This window comes from Vanessa atalanta, chromosome 23 (genome assembly GCF_905147765.1).
Source record: "Vanessa atalanta chromosome 23, ilVanAtal1.2, whole genome shotgun sequence".
NCBI lineage: Eukaryota > Metazoa > Arthropoda > Insecta > Lepidoptera > Nymphalidae > Vanessa > Vanessa atalanta.
Window position 1 is genome coordinate 2408807 of NC_061893.1, and position 18059 is coordinate 2426865.

At 31.0% G+C, this 18059-nt stretch overlaps 1 protein-coding gene across 1 annotated transcript in view; it reads right to left on the bottom strand.

Moving 5' to 3' along the window:
- The window catches only part of LOC125073111 (probable sodium/potassium/calcium exchanger CG1090), a 35021-nt gene extending 18502 nt beyond the window's left edge, over positions 1 to 16519 (bottom strand). Inside the window, exon 1 of the mRNA XM_047683813.1 lies at positions 16154 to 16519. Within this exon, the coding sequence (XP_047539769.1) occupies positions 16154 to 16165 (12 nt within the window). The 5' untranslated portion in view covers positions 16166 to 16519. The remainder of the gene's footprint in view (positions 1 to 16153) is intronic.
- Positions 16520 to 18059: the final 1540 nt, after the last annotated feature.

Below are 18059 nucleotides of genomic sequence, written 5' to 3' on the forward strand. Positions count from 1 at the left end.
ATATGGAACCAAAAAAAAAAATATAAATATTGGACTATATCACATACATTACTCTGATCTCAATGTAAGTAGCTAAAGCACTTGTGTTATGGAAAATCAGAAGTAACGATGGTATCACAAACACCCAGACCCAAGACAACATAGAAAACGAATGAACTTTTTCTACATCGACTAGGCCGAGAATCGAACCCGGGACCTCGGAGTGGCGTACCCATGAAAACCGGTGTACACACTACTCGACCACGGAGGTCTTATATTTATTTAAATATGAATTATAAACAATAAGGCCTTCATTAGATACAAATACAAATTAAAAATACTATAAAAATCATGACCGCGTATGTTGGTGGGAAAGTCCTGTTTTGCTATGACAATATATTTTACAACTACAATCAGACGAAGTTTGAGTATAATGTTTTATGTATACATAGATTACCTGCAATAACAATAATACGTACGAACCATTGTGCAGAATCCATAGTGCAAGGATCTGATTTAGGGATTGCAATCCGGCGTTATTTTCGGTCCGGTCGGATCCGGCCGGATCGGTTCATATAAATACGATTTGATAAATCTGTCCAATGAGTGGCACAATTACCACAATAATGAGTTTGTATTATACTTAAAAAAATTGAGTTTCAACAACTTAGGGTAAAAAAAAATATTTAGGTTTTTAGCGGTAATCCAAAGTAAGGCGTTATACTTTACCTGTTTCGTCTGTCATATACGTTTGCAGCTACATATCATTTTTTGTAGACAATCTTTTGAAAAGCTTTACCACTTTTTGCACTTATTGAAGAAACTCATTGTATCTAAGAATTACTTCTGCCTTAGAAAGACAAGGATGACGAGGATCAGTTATTGTAACTGTAACTCCTTGTTCATCATCATTCGTTGTGTCTTCGTCATCTGTGTCTGATTCATTTCATGATGTTGGCGTTGTTGCCAGGAGGTCATCTGCATCTCTTCATTATTTTTATATAAAATATCGACCATATCTAATCATAGCTAATGTGCGAAGCACAGCCGTTCATCACAATTCATAAGCTTACCTACTTTGACCATGACTGCTCATGCCAATAATAACAGTTCAGTATCAAAACCGAAGTATTTTGAGCAGTGCTGATAGTATGTTCCGCAGATGATGTAATTTAATCAAGCCTAGATTAAAGAGTTTTTAACAACTAAGCGCATTTAAAGTGTCTACTTATGCAACAGTTCTATCATTTTGCCAAAATTGCTAGCACCATATTAGTACCGGATCCGGTAGACGTATAATGATGCCGGATCCGCCGGATTACCGGATCCGTTTTTCCGGATTGCAATCCCTAATCTGATTTCATTTGGTTTTTTTGTAACACAAATGTTTGAAAATCAATAGGAAATGATTAATCGTGTTACATTTCTACGTCATTGGCTTGTATCAAATCCGCGTTTCCTTGGTTACCATAAAGTAAAAAGTACCATCGCATGACTTATAGTCCAGTCATTAAAGACAATGGAAATGAAAATGAACCACGAACGCTGATTTTTGGATATGTTGTAGGAGAGGCTTAGAAAAGCTTAACTTGAAATTGTCGACCTCGATTTTATATGTGCGTTCGTCGCCATTTTGAAAAAGGGGTTGAATTTAGTTTATTTGCGATAACTCGGTTGTGCGTCGTGATACGAGAATCATGATAAAAAAGGACCTAAATTGTGGAGTATAAATGTAGCAACAAAAAAGTATCTTATTTTAAGTCTCGTATCACGATGCACATTTCTACTTTGACTTTATGCAAAATAAACAAAAATAAAATAAGCATTTAAAATATCTGATAACATAATTCTGGGCGCTACGTGTGTTGTCACATTGATCCCGTGTCCCCGTCACACATTAAGGAAATAATGTTAAAGGCCGGAGCCGCAGCGGAAAATGCTGAAGCGAACAAACAGCGCAAAATTAGAGACTAAATTTCAAATGATATCTTTGTCTCATTTGTTGATGAACCACTTTTTTATGTGATTGTGGTTGTATGTTTTTATTACCAGCGACATAATGTAAGTTTGAGGAATAAATGACAAGTCAGACATATTCCAACGAATTTTCCATAATAATCATAGCATAGTATAATATCAGTCTATCGACTAGGCGTATCTAGCATACAATCAGTATCACAATTAGAAATTTGGATTATAATAAAAAATTACAAAAAATTAAGTAGTGGCAACACTATTGTTAGGATGGCTAGTACGACCATAGAGAATCGGACTTACATTACTGCTAGCATTCTTGCCACCATTCTAAGCAGCCATATTTGTACAAATTTTGATTTGTATATATGTCTTTAATGTAAATAAATCTTATGTTAATATGTGAATATATTATCCGTCTGTGCACGCATTGAAGCTTCAGCATTAATTTTAATGGAACGAAACTCTATTTATAAATGTAAATGAAAAGGTTTCATCGTGACAATGTAAATGTATGTGTATCGAATTACGTCACAACACGTTCACAACGTTCCATGCAGATACGATTTGTACAAATGCAGACTGATTTTATATACGTAATATTTTTTATAACAAACGCAATTGATACGTAAAAATAAACGGCAATACGTAATTTCCGAGGCATGGGTGTGTAAACATTGCCAACTTCTAGACTTAGGGCTGTTATTGAGAATTTTTCGACAAAACACCTAATATTTTTTTATCGGCTCGACGTGGGGTTGGCGCCCAGAATTTCGGTATCTATAGTTTTATCTCACTAGACCAACGATACAATCAACTGTATTAATACTTACTAGTTGGTAACAGTCGTCTGTAATCTATTTGAAATCGTATTTAGGTAATAGAACATTATCCAGCGAGAAGCCTTACGATGTATTAAAGGACGATAATCTTCAGCCAACATTTGATGGATCATCGTGCCAGGGACTGACAGTTGTATTTACTGATAAGATTATCGAAGATCTTTTTTTTCTAATTCAAATTTGACTGTGATTCAATGGAGTAATGCTTTTAGCACAGAAACCCATTTAAAAGGACCTGTTCAAACAGCTTTTAACGGTCAAATATTTACGTGTCTATATCCGAGTTTTGTTACGATTTTTTTTGGTTTATTATTGAGTAAGGTCGTGTAATATTATAAAAGTTATGTCTAGTATTCATAACGTATTTATTTAAGAAATACCTACGTCTGATTATAAAGCAATATGTATATTCAGCTTTAGGGCTAAATGTCCAGCCTTATTATTTACAGAGTTCAGCTTTTGTATTTAAAGAACGTTTTAAGTTTTCAATAAATAATAATGTTAAGGCCTTTTCCCCGAGTGAGGGAATAGAGAGTGTAAGTTCAGCGTTGATTCTGCTGATGTTTAGTAATAAGATAAAACATAAAACGCCAAAATGTAAAATAGGCACGGCCAAATGAGCCCGTGGATGTTATTAAAATAATATAAAAAAAAAAAAAAAACTATGAACACCTCTTTATAAACAATATAATTAAACGGAGAGTTCATCATTCCACACCACATTCGCGAAACCTACTAATTACTGAGCTGAAGTTTAGTTTCTACTGAATGATACTTATACACACCGTAATTAAAACATTAAATAGGTTTTATATATAAAGAACATAACAGTGTTATATATAAACAGGTTTCTTTTGGATGGGCGTGTACCACCTTCGTCTTCATCTACACTTTCCATCAGGTGAGATGGAAGACAAACGCCTATTCCATTACAACTATAAAAAAAAACATAAGCTATTTTAGGCTTATCTTGCTAGTAAATAAATGGTTTTAAATAAACGATTCGGAAGTTTAATCAAAGATGATACAAATATAATTTCATATTTAAAAAGAGAATTTAAAAAAAAAAATGTTTGAAATTTAATTGTTTTAATCTGAACGCACTCCCTATGTATGTTTTTAATTTTATTCAATTAAAACTGTATCTTACGTAATATCCGAAATATATTATCAAACCTACATAAATTTTGAAAATGAAAAAAAAAAACCTAATATAATAAAAGCTTATTTCTAAATTATATTTAACAGAAATTCAATTCAAATAAACTTCAATACATTATATTTTACAATTTTTGACAATAAGAGGAAAATGTAGGCAGAATCTTTAGTGATATTTATCGTCCATTTTCGTTGAACCATATAACGACAGGTCGCCATTAACCTTTGCCCTATTTCATTATTCAGCGAAAATTATAAAGTAAAAGTGTTTTTAAAAAAGTAATCATATATTATTATTATATGTGGGTTAATAGTTTTCTCGCATCACCGCACGTGAGGGGAGGGGACGTGTAGTAACAGGACACACACACGCACACATACACACACACACAAATGGATTTGAAATCATAACAAACGATCAAATAAACAAACTTAATAATATCATTAAACGATAGAGTTACACTACACTATTACATTAATATTTTTTTTTTTTAATTTGTAATAGTAAATTATAGCTTTAACTTGTCTGATAGTCAGCATGCTCCGACCTATAGGATAGATAACATCGATTCACCGTTCACATTAATCGTATGAAAGTGTGTCAAAATTTTCATATTCAACGTTAACACGAACAGAGTAATACACACATGTACATCAGGTCAGTATGTATGTGTGTTGGATGCCTGGTTTATCTAGTAGTTTATAAGGCTACATCGGTGAATCTAGGATTCGTCGGTAGGTCATTTGGGAGGGTTTCACCCCGTTGAGGGTTCCATCAAAGTAGACACTAAAAAAAGCACACGTGGTACAATGGTAATTTTTTTTTATTTTACAAAATTGATGATTCAAGTTGATTGAGTCTGAGACCGATTATGAAAGGCGCCTAGGCTGACGCCTCTACAAGACCTACCAGTCCGCGCACGTGTCTTCTTGGACATAGGGTAAATACGGCATTACATAAATATGATGAGAGTTAGGAAGTAGAGATTACACCGAGACACATTTTAATTATATAAACTTGCGCAGTTGGTTACTTTCCGTTGAGAACGGCTATCATCATACATATATATATATATCTGTGGGCGTATACACTATTAGCTGTGGTTGCTTATATGTTTGTATGAACTCGTTTGAATTTATATCACTCGAATACTAGATGTAAACAGAAAACTGAAACCATTGGCTTACTTAGACTGTTGACATTCTCGAATGGCCGGAGGTTCGTGACGTCATCACGTCGTCACCAGTCTCAAAGGAATTTCATAAGAGCAATGAATGACACAATTTATATCTATGAATGTGTTAATATCTTATAGTGAATGGGAAAATTTATGACTACGTTATGTGAGGAATTGTAAACAGCTTCTGACTACATAAGAGTAAGACAGAACAAATTAAATTGTGTTAAATGATTCTTAATTAAGATTTTTGTCAATACTACTTCTATTAACCGATTTTTATCTGTCCAATTTGATAAATCAGATTTATTAACTGTCAAAATATTCTAACAGTATCAAAGTCACCGAGCTAAACTTTCCTTATCATATATACCTATCGCGGACCTAAATCTGATAAGGATGACAAATGGAGTTTCCGCAGAAGCTCTAAATCTAAACTTATACCGAAAATATGGTTTATTTAAAATCACAGAAATCTTTTTCCTTTTTAAAAATTACGTTCTGTATTATGGATTTCATTTAGCTAAAACTAATTTTATTCTTAAACTCTGCAATTATTTATAAAAGCGTTATAAAGTTTGAAAGGGTTTATTTTAACTAACTTAAAAATTATTCATCAATATTAGTATCATCTTCAAACAGTATCATGTCAGTCCTAGAACGTTTTAATTTTTTTTTATTATTTTCTTCTGTGCGATTGGAATTAGTAAAAGTAAGTAGAATTAGTAAAATTGTTCTATTAAAAAAAAAAGTTATTGAAAAGTATGTATTTAAAAAATAGTCATTATGGAGGACTATGTGATTATCACGCTCTGGAAAATATGATTTGAATTAAAAAATTGTACCCAATTATAAGCTTGAATTAACTCGTAATTCAAGCATAGCAAGTGTTATACATATTGAAAATGTGCTGTTTAAGCCCTTTTATTTAATTTTTTTTATTTACACGGCATTTTTGAAAACTATATATTTTTAAGACCTTATATTATCTAGAGGACGTCATATTCAATTGTGACATCTTAATTAATGTGACGTTACATAAGAGTGACGTCACATAATCTATATCAATCGATTAAGACGCTTCTAATTATACCTCATTTGTCGAATTATGATAAGTAGTTAAGAAGTTATGCGGAAATAGATATTCAAACATTCAAGCTGAAATCATTCATACCCTCGTAGTCGGATCAAAATAAATTGTACTGAAAAAAATCGACTCAATTATAACCCATGGGTAGTTACCGTTTTTTCTTAACATAATATTTAGCAAATTAATATAATAAAGTTCCATTTCATCTCACAAACCGACCCAAATAAGAGTATGGCAAATTGGGATTAAATATAAGTATGTACTCGTATGTATGTACTAGTATCTATCGCTGAAACTGGGCCGCCCGAAATGTGTCAATATACGGCGACCGCGTGCCGAGATTTTACGGTCATTTTGTAGTTAATAAAATATGTGGAATTATTGTGGACGTAGTTTAGGTAACATCATATTTGTGGCAATTTATTAGTGTCTGTATAAATGTACATTGTATATTTTAAAGTGAAATTAATGTTTCCTTGTTTTTTGTTAATATTAGATAGGCAGTCTTGACTGATAGTAAATGGTCACTACTGCCCATAGACACTGACATTGTAAGAATTATTACAACGCACCACCACTTTGGAACCAAAGGTGTTATAGTTGCTGTAGTTACACTGGCTTCGTTAGTTCAACCGGAAAACAAGAATACTATAAAATATATTGCTAGTTACCTACCTAACCTAACCTAACCTATCCACACGAGTATGGATTAAGCGCTACCACCAAGTTCAAGAGAATTCAATTTCATTAATCCCTTTTTAATTTCAGTATATTAACCTTAAGAAATATGTATGTCAATCTAATACAAAACTGTCTAAGAAAAAAAAAGTAGGCGTACAAGAGTTGAAGCGTAATTTCCGCTGACTTTTATTTTCTTCTTCTTAGTTGTGAAGCGTTTCCGGTTCAATGGTGTTTGCACTTTTGCTACCAATAAGAGTATCGCATTTAAGTTATAGATGTTTTATTTACAAATATTAGTTAGATTTATATTTAAGGTTAAGTTTTGGAAATCCTGTTCTATAAAAAAAATGTGTTGATTTTGAATATAATAACGCTTAAAGTGTAAAATCAGTAGTACTCGTAAGAATCTTTTTGAAATATTTAAAAGTTCTGATCCGTTTTAAATGAATTCTATTTTCATTTAGATTATATTTTGATTTAATACAAACAGCATACGAGTGAACATCTTTGGAAGTTTTATATTTCGAAAACATTTATTGGCCTAGGAATAAATAAAGACGATGAATTGACTTAAAGTTGCTTAGTGGTAAGTCGTTAAAAGTCTGTAATTCAGCAGGTCATTGTTAAGTTTCAAGTGACTCGTCGGAGCATCCCGTCTCGAATCCAATCTCATTAATGAAGTGATGATCTCTAAGTGAGTTTACTACCTCGCTCTTCAAATTTCAACCAGCGGCTTCGTTAAAATGAACTCAACGTCTCTGTCAAATAATTGTAGAACATAATTCAATATTTGATTGAATTTAAAAGGTAAATTATAGATGCTGTGTTCTTTTTTAAATATATATAGAGCCAGTGTAATCACAGGCACAAGGGACATAACATCTTAGTTCCCAAGGTTGGTGGCGCGTAGGTGATGTAAGGAATGGTTAATATTTCGTACAGCGCCTTTGTCTATGGGCGGTGGTGACCACTTACCATCAGGTGGCCCATATGCTCGTCCGCCAATTTTTTAATACAGAAAATTATATGTTATAAATATTATTTATTTCCTATAGTACTTAGAAATATTGTAATTTACTATCAGTGAAAACATTTTCAGAATTGTATCGTTAGTCCGGAAATTCTTGCATACAAACAATTAGAAATTAACATTGTAATGTACATATAAAACATTTCGATATTTTCCATAATAGAGAAAATAAAGGTATATAAGCTCTATTAGATTTAAGGAAAAATTAAGTAGTAGAAGGAGAGAAGAGAGAGGGATAAAGTCTGTAAATAAAGCGTAGTATGATAGTCAAAAAAATTGGTAACTCTTGCGTTGTCAACATACTTGGTTCAAAAAAAACTGCTATTGTCTTTATAAATCTCAGCGACATCTGTTCTTCTTGATGAAGAAAGAGATTTGCAGTAACTTCTTCGTTAATTCAAGGAAGCAAGAAAACTATGTGAAGTTATCCTTCAGAAAGTGGTGACACACATTTTTACAACCCTCAACGTTGTTGGTTTAAATTATTTTTAATCATGTAAGTGAAATTAGTTGCTGTGAAATGAAGAGAAGAATTACGGTGACGTGAAAAAATTTACCAAGTTGCCTAAAATAAAGTTGAAAATATACCCAAAGCCATCAAGAAAAAATTATGAATCAGGAAATTATGAATTATGATCAGGAAAATTGCCAACAAAGAAATTGCCATATATTTGTATTACTAAAAAATATCTCAGAATAATAAAATTATTAATCTTAATAATTCATTTAGAAACAAATATTTTAAAAACATTTTGTTTGGATAAATGTAATAAAAAATTTTTTTTTCTTAATTTTTTCTTTTTTTATTTATATTTTAAAGCGCATAGGTATCATAATAATACTTGAATTTGTTATTCATGTATTATTATGAACATATTATGATAACCTTAGCAAGGAAAAAACATTATGATAACCTGTGACCGGAAATACTATACAAACATCCACATTATGATAAACACACGAATGTGTTATGCAAATATTTGCGAGTTCAATGTTTGTCGGTACATCATTATTTACTGACTAACTGTTCCATGTGATTTTACCTTTGTGCTGCTGCTACATCTTAAACAAATATTAAGGGATGTATGTTTTCAAAAGGTTTTTCAACATTTGAGTTTATAGATTAAGATATTTGGCCGAAAAAGTTTAAATTTTTTTTTTAATTTTTATATTTTTTCTTCCCAGATTTATTTTATTAATTTTATATATAAAGCAATTGTCCTTTCTTGTGTCGGTTAACCTTAATTTCAATTTAATTTCGCATCGGAAACCTTTATCGTGTAACCCATTTATCGATATAGTGTGAATGAAATAACTCAGAAAGAATTTCATTAGAAGCGATTATCAATTCATACCAAGGGATCGTTTGCCGCTCTAGAAATTTCATAATACACAAGTTTGGAATAAGATATGTGTAAATGTACTCTTATATAAGTGAACATGGATAATAATCGTACCGTTTATTGGTATATATTATAGAACGAGGGGAATTAATTTATTTGAAAGGTACTGGTATGGGTGTTATGGGTGGTATGGGTGTTCAAGAGGAGCTTGACAAATTTTACACAACATAATGAACGGTATTTCGATATACTGTAGGTTGTTTTAGTATGATATTAAACTATTTGTACATATATATATATATATATATATATATATATATATATATATATATATATATATATTATAAAATTGATATTTAAATTAAAATGTAGAAATCGAACTAAATTGTGATTAAGTAAATTAAATATTTTTTTAAAGATGAAAATTGTTGTTCTTTGCCATCCTTATTAGGCTTAAGCTCCATATGTACATTACGTCAAAACAAAAAATTACACAAATTTTCTTTTAAAAAGGAGCTAATTTCAACAATAAGTTTTTACATATAAATACATAGCAACCTTTAGCAATATAAAATGTCACCATTATTAGGATAGTAAGAAACTATTATTATTAAAAAAAGTCTGTAAAATTATATTTAAAAAAATATTGTTAGAGTCCACTTTAATAAAGTATATTTATGCTTTTTATTTTAATGGACATGCTGCTAACATTCTTACCAACAATTAACTCGGTCCAACATTCTGATCACGGTTTCGACATTATAAATGAATATTAAAAGCATTTTAAGTGCCATTTAAAATATACCCGGAGCTTCTTAGTTATAATTATTTATAAATTTTATATTTGCTAAAGAATCGTAAATATATAAAAAAATAACGATTATGATACATTTGTTTTCATAAGAAATAATAACATTAAGTCTTTATCTGTATTCAAATATAAAAAAAGTTACTAAAAATAAATCATGACCGCATACAAAACATACACGGGTAATTTCTTATCTAAAACAGGGTTTTATTTAATATCTCATTATATAATAAGTCACTTATGCTATGGAGCTTTAAAGATTCTTTTGTACTATTAAAACGATTGTTATAAAGGCTTTATCATGTAGATATATGCTGGCTCAAGTGGACGGCTTGGCGAATCAGATGGTACAACGCGTGTAGTTGACAGATACAGACACTGCGAGTAACGGAACTTTGGATTAAATGTCAAATGTCAAATGAGTAAATGTCTGGTTGATGTTCGAAATTCGAAACAGATTGGTAATTATTATTGTTAGCTGATGAGATTGTTTTCGTAAACTATAATGAACAAATCGAAGTAACGTAAGGTAAATAATTCAAGAGATTTTAGTTTGTTTGTTGTATGTTCACATAAGATACTTCACTCTAACGGATTTAATTCTACTAAACCTAATATTTCATATAAATCTAAAGTCACGTCCACGTCTACTCTTAAATACTACAGACTATAAATAGTAAAAGTTAATGAAGAGAACTCCAAGATTGAACAAACAAACAAACTCCTGTATAATACTATTACTGTTTAATTTCAAACCAATCTCAGCTAACAAAGAGAACTAAGGAACTAAAAACTCAAATGAGAAAAGTTCCAAGTGTCAAGTTATCGCTATGAACATTATCCCGCTGCGTTGACCGACAGACGTAATTTAAATGGCTTATTCCCCTTTCTATAAATATAAACTTGTTACCTCTATTCTCAGTTAGTCTTTTATTTGACACTATTTGTATATAATTTTACAAGATGAACCAAGAAGACGTTTAAAAATAATAATTAGTTTTTTTACGGTTTTTATTGTAAAAAAACTAATTATTATTTTTAAGCCCAAAATCCGCTATTTCTTTCGCCGGTTCTTCTTAAATTTAAGGTATTTTTTTCCGAATCCGTTGTACATTTTTAACAAGCGTAACGTAGCCTAAGTTTCAGAAGACATCATTGTTGTTTTTATCTTTACCCGTATTGTAAAGTGTATCCTATTCATGAATATAATACTTTAATAGTTTTAAAATTATCGGTTTGGAGTAACCAAGAAAAACCGGTAAGAAATTCGGTAGCGGTAACTAATTTTAAAAGCCAATATAATCTATTAAATGCAGGCAATCTCAGAAATTGCTTCATGAACTGAGTAATAGACTATACTTATACGATAATGTTTTAAAATTGAAACCTTTAATAGCAGTTCAAGTTAATTTAAAAAATATATTGAACGAAGTCGTGTTGCAGTTCGTTTAAGTATTCGTCTTCATCCAAGTTGAATTACACGAAATATAAACCATTCCTTACTTCGTCAATATGGCCATTAAGCATGGGAGCCATGGGGGCTAAGATGTCATGTCCCCTGTGGCTATAATTATACTTGCTCAACCACCCTTCAAACTGAAGCACAAAAATTCTGAAGTTGAACAAACTTGCCTCGACGCCTCTAGGGAATAATTATGGTATTATCCTGAAATATTTATACATACAAAACAGATAATATAAAAAGATCTGTATTCCTTCCAGCTATTTTGCTTGTGAATATGAACAAGGGAAGTTTTCATAATATGGCAGAAGTATAATACTTTTGAGACATTTATATTTGATTGAATTTTGTATCCTAAGAATATATATTCCAGTGCTCTCATATTTAAAATAACGTCTAGAAGCTTATTTACTTATACATTATATTTAATATCTTCGACTTAAATGCCCTGGTTTCAGTAAATTATATTTTGTCAGACCACAGATCCTGAGGTCCTGAATTCAAAACTTGGGTAGGCACGTTGATATATTATTGGATTTTTTTGCATAGTATTCTGGAATCTGGTTCTTACACATCCCGGAAGCACGTAAAGCTTAGTTCTACAGCTGAGTTCTTTCCGATCATGTTTAATTTGATGTCCCAAAGGACATATAATGAGAGTGAGTCGTATACATGAGCTTTGTGATATGTACTGCAGATCGACCACCTTGGAAATAACTAAATTGGTCTGAGAACAACCGCTGTGGCCAAATTGGACATTTTGTTTGTCGTATGGATTTTGGTCAAGGGATGGATGACATCGTTATAATCTCGGATAAGCATCCGTTTACCCTTTACTCTGATGGATATGAATATTTATATACATATGTTACAATACGTAATAATACATACAAAGGTTCAGATAAATCGACGCGTTGACTATGGGTACAATGGATAAAATATCCGTTTTTTAAGTCCACTCCTACTCTTTTTTTAAAGCAGCCCCAAAAACATCAGGTGACCCATATCTGTCGTAAGTATGGGTCTGATTAACTTGAAATTTTACCAAGTAAAGATTTTTGAGTATTTTAACTGTAAAAGGGAAATTGTAGAGGTAACTTTGTATGAATTTTACACGTAAGATGTCGGGCGAACAGCTAGGGAGCAATATTTTTCGTTGTCAATTGTATAGTGGGTCAAAATTATTGTTTGTTTCCAGCTACTGCTCAGCGTCCAATTAAAATTTGTCAGGTGACAAATTAATGGGCGACATGACATTGCACTCACGGCAGCAGCTATTATGTACGAACTCAATGTATCTCACTCGTGAAATATTGTAAACCAATTTACAGAGACACGCCATTTTGATGCCGTATACTTTAAATGTTATTGTACTGTATATAATTTATATTATATGTATTGTCGCATATAACTTTCTGTCATTAAAACAATCTTGTTATGCGGTGAGTTTTAATTAGTTATAGTTATAGGACTAGCAAGTGGGTCACTAAGTGATCTCCACCGAATGTATAAATCAGCGCTGTAATGTCATGGAATGGTAAATTCGTTATCGGCTTTTAAGAAGAATATTGGACAACATCACATACATTACTCTGATCCCAATGTAAGTAGCTAAAGCACTTGTGTTATGGAAATCAGAAGTAACGACGGTGCCACAAACACCCAGACCCAAGACAACGTAGAAAACTAATGAACTTTTTCTACACCGAATCGGCCGGGAATCGAACCTGGGACCTCGGAGAGGCGTACCCATGAAAACCGGTGTACACACTACTCGACCAATGCGTCATAAAAATTGGGAAGTTATTTTGTGCCTCAAATTAAACTTATTCATTCTCTCAACTGGAAAACAACAATATTAATTATTACTATGTAGCGGTAGAATTATAGTGAGCGGGTGGAAGTTACCCAGACAAGCATAAAGTCCTACCATCAAATAGAGCTTCAAGGTTTGCAAATAGCATTCATAATATACATTCATCTGTTTATCTTATTATATATTAAAATGTGATTACTTAATCCTATATATGTCTCACAGTTTGTTATATTGGTGTACGTTCATGATTTCATCGCCAAATTGTTTGGTCGTAGCCTATAGATACCCTTAATCGAACGCATGATTATTTTTTTTTTCGAACGGGTAGCGCTCGAGATTAGAGCGTTCAGCCATATAAACTGTCCAGCTTTGTGTGCATATAAATAAAACTGAGTATAGATTCAATTTGGTTCAATCACAAAACAAGTATCATTCAATTTATTTCAATGGTCGCATTGTTTGATCTAAAGTACGTAAGTTTTCAAAAGCAAATAAAATCTTTGAGTTTAATATTCGAAATCGATGGCACCCTCATTGCCGATTCGAGATCTAAAGAAGCGTTCGAGTAAATCTCATTTACGTCGACACTCCAACCCACTTCGTTATCTTGAACGCATAAGCCTTTTCGTGGAAATAGGTTGGTATTTTTTAAATCAACGATAAACGTTTATTGATCTGACAACTGATTGATTGTCAAATGAGCAACGATCATATTGAGTACGATGTCTTTTTGCTAATATTATACTTGTGACTGAAGACGTCTGTACATTTAGAATGGACTCTAATATAATTTGCTATTTAATTCCGTGTCTTTTTTATTTGACTAGTGTTCGCCCAGCGGTCTAAATACGACTATTACTGTTGAAAATATGTAGAAAATATATTTTGTATGTTTTGAATATTTATTTTCTGCTCTTATTTCAAATTTAATTCGAAATTAATTTGATTAACGGTAGTTAACTGATTTTTTCTTTACCAATACTTATAAATAGATTATCATTAAGTAAAAAAAAAAAACGATAAGCGTAATTATTATTTAATTAATATTCCGACAACTGTACAACGTTTTAAAATCTTACAAGCACACTGGATAACTTGATATGCGAATGAAAATGAAATCAAAACCTAAAAATGAATTTTAAAATTTTCTACTCGACTAATTGAGCAAATAATAATATAAGATCTGATAACAATTATTCGTTTGTGCACATAGATTATTTAAATCGTTCCTTTAAAAAAAAAAAGAGTATTCCATTTTTAAAAATTCTTCAAAGACGAACTTAAGCACAGAGTAAATAAGGCAGTTACTGCTAACAGTATTGTACCCGTTAGAATTAAATTATTAACGAACGTTATGTTTTAGACACATTTGAATATAATGAAATAACGCCAGGTTTGAATTAATTGGGCCATGAAGTGAATTTTATGATTCCTTAATGAATTTGATTTATACGTAATAGGTAAAATGACGTAACGATTTTAACCGTAACTTATATATTTAATATATATGTTTATAATAATCAATATTAGTCAGGTCTCAACGGCGATCATACAAAATCTGAGGTAACATATAAAAGTTAACGAATATTTATATACGTTTTATACGACTTGTAGTATCAAAATATATCATATTATATATATCAGAAAACGTTATAGGTTGCTATTGTTGCTAGTAATAATAAATATGTAATATTCTTAAGACACGAATAAATGTGCGAAAATTTATCAAAATTTTTAACACGAGGTCACGGACCTTTTATCTTTTGTGAGTGTGATAAATTGAGAAACAATTTATTAATATTAAGAGGTATCATAAAATTCAAAGAGGCGACATAGCGATATCACCTATATAAGTAAGTTTTTAACTAAAATTATTTATACATTTTCGTCAAAAATTATATGACGTCACAAATATAAGAATGACGCATGCAGTTTTCAGTGGCGTCCATTAGACGATCTGAATTCTATTAGTTTAACCTCTTCGATGAAATTAACGAAAGAACTTCGTACAACATTACGATTGATGAATGAATGGTATAACCATTCAATTAGTGAATCATTCGGTCATTTAATTTCATTCATTGAAATGTACTGATGCTCAATTAAATACAAACTCAGTATATAAAATACTGTTTTATAATAAAGTCAATAAAATATTTATATTCTTTATTATTATTTATTTCTTATATTCATTTGTTGCCTAAATGTTGTTTAAATTTTTTTTTTTTTAAATATATTATAAAACATTTTTTTTTAATTTATTAGTTTTATTTTTAAATTTTATTAGTAATAATCATTTTATATCATAAAGAGAGAACAAAGAAAATATTTAATATGATAGTTTTATTGAATTGTTGATAGTTGTTTTTTTTTTCGAAATGAATTTACTTAATATTAATCTTTATTTGTGTTTTATTTGTTTGTTAAAATTAATCTTTTTTAGTATATCTTTATAATTAAAATGAAAAATAGAGCTGGTCAACTTCTAGAACTGTATAAATTCCATTTCTGAACAAAGGAGAAAATTTAGGGCAAGGGTAAACATTTTTACAACAAAAAAAAAAATACTATAGAAAGAATATAATTATAATTTAAAATAATATTTATATCAAAATATTTTATAAAATATTTATTAGCTGCAACTCTAAAAATACAATATAGTATTAATTTTTATTTTTTTATTTAAATCAAATAAAATAAAATGTAATAATTCCATATTGATTATTATAATATTGTTATCCTTCGCAAATTATTAGATTAAATTAAAAAAAAAAAAGTTCCCGTATACTCACCGAAGGCTGCATGGCTGGCGACCGGCCAGCTGTTTTCAACTTTAGTTCGCTATTTATACGCCTCGGTTATCGATTTTGCCCGGAACAGTTACGTAACTTACACACGCCACGGGAAAAGGTTTGGCGCCTCTGACGCTACCGGCTTTCATAAGATCTTGCACATTTCGATATTGTAAAGCCTCTTTATGTATTACATACAAAATCAAATATATACTAAATAGAAGTTATATAAGATGAGTGAGGGATATGGATACTACAGTCTAAATGGAAGGCAGGAATTGACTATGAAATAATTTTGTACACAATTGACGGGTATCACTGAAATAGCTTCGACATTGAATACACCCCAAACACGACCGTGCTCAGTGGCGCCACCGAGACGACTGACCGTGGAAAACGGGCGACTGCGCGGCTTTCCTCGCATACATAGAAAGAAAACAAACGAATTATTGCAATCTGTGCTCTTTATTGTAGTAATAAAGTATAAATTTAATTAACATCATATTCAGCGCAATGAGTACGTTCTATGGCAGTCGTAGTATGCTGTATTAGAACGTGATAAGATCGTTAATTCGTAAGCAGGTAATTTTAATAACTTTGTCGTATAGCGATGCCATCGTTGTCCCAGAATTGACGGTAGGAACAGACATGTCGGCGTCGGTACAAGCAATTGTATACGATTAATTGCAACACGTTATTACTTTGTTTTAAACAAAAAGAATATTCAACGAGATATGTTATATTTAAATATCCGAAGAATTCCGAAGCATCAATTGAAAATTGATTTTTTAACCAAGACACAGAAAACCGTTCGCTACACGTAAAATCTTTACTAGTTATAATGACGAGCCTGTAATTTTATTTTTGTATTAATCGAATTTATGAATATTTTTTATTTATTTAGCAAAAGAGAGATGTTTTTGCTTTGATTTGGTTTCAGACAAATAGTAAAAGAGCGTTAATACTTGAAAAAATACTTCCTTAGGTAGTAAGTAATATTAAACGCGAGATGTAAAAAAACACATGAATACAACCAGTTACACGGTAGCTGAAAAACACAAAACACAAACCTTACAACCTTGTAAAATCATCGTATATCGATTCGAGGTTTACGTTCAACGCAATTGAATTGCTACGCGCTACAAATTCCGTAGCTAAATGCTACGCACGTAACTTGAAACAAATCAAAGATTACAGAAATAACGCAATGTTATAAATACAATTCGTATTATGATAAAAATCTCGTTAGTACTTTATAGTATACAATGTTATTAATGTTTAATTAATTTAATTTTAATGACTTTATCGTACCAATCTTTGTCACTGAAGTCATCCTAAATGACTGAATCGATTTTTGTCATGTTTTTTGTCTCGTTAAGTGGCGGTGTGATCAAATTTAACGGAGGGTTTTTTTTAACAAAAAAAAAATCTTGATCCGGGCAGCTAGTATCATATGTTGTTCAAATAACTTTATGTATAGATATAATATTTATGTCTTGTATTATAGCTTAATATTCACGTTTCAAGATCTGCTATTGCACGCGTTAATATGACTTTTTTTCCTAACTTGATAATGTCACTCTCACCGTTCTACAGTTTCACAATTGTTAAACGATTATAAAAAAATAATAAATCGTATTATAATATATACATCCAAAAGATTTTTTATCTATCTTTTAACACATTTAGATATTATTTTGACACTATTATTATTATTAAATTTAAAATAACGAATAAAAACTTAATGAGACATTTTAGAAATTCAAAAGAATACTCATTTAGCCGTTTCCGTGATTCCATCCTAATGTAAGGTTATATTTTATCTTAAAGCTGGCGAGATGCCAACGTCTACGGCGCCCCTTTGACCTTTACGGAATACGAGTAAACTAGGGACGTCGGCATTTTT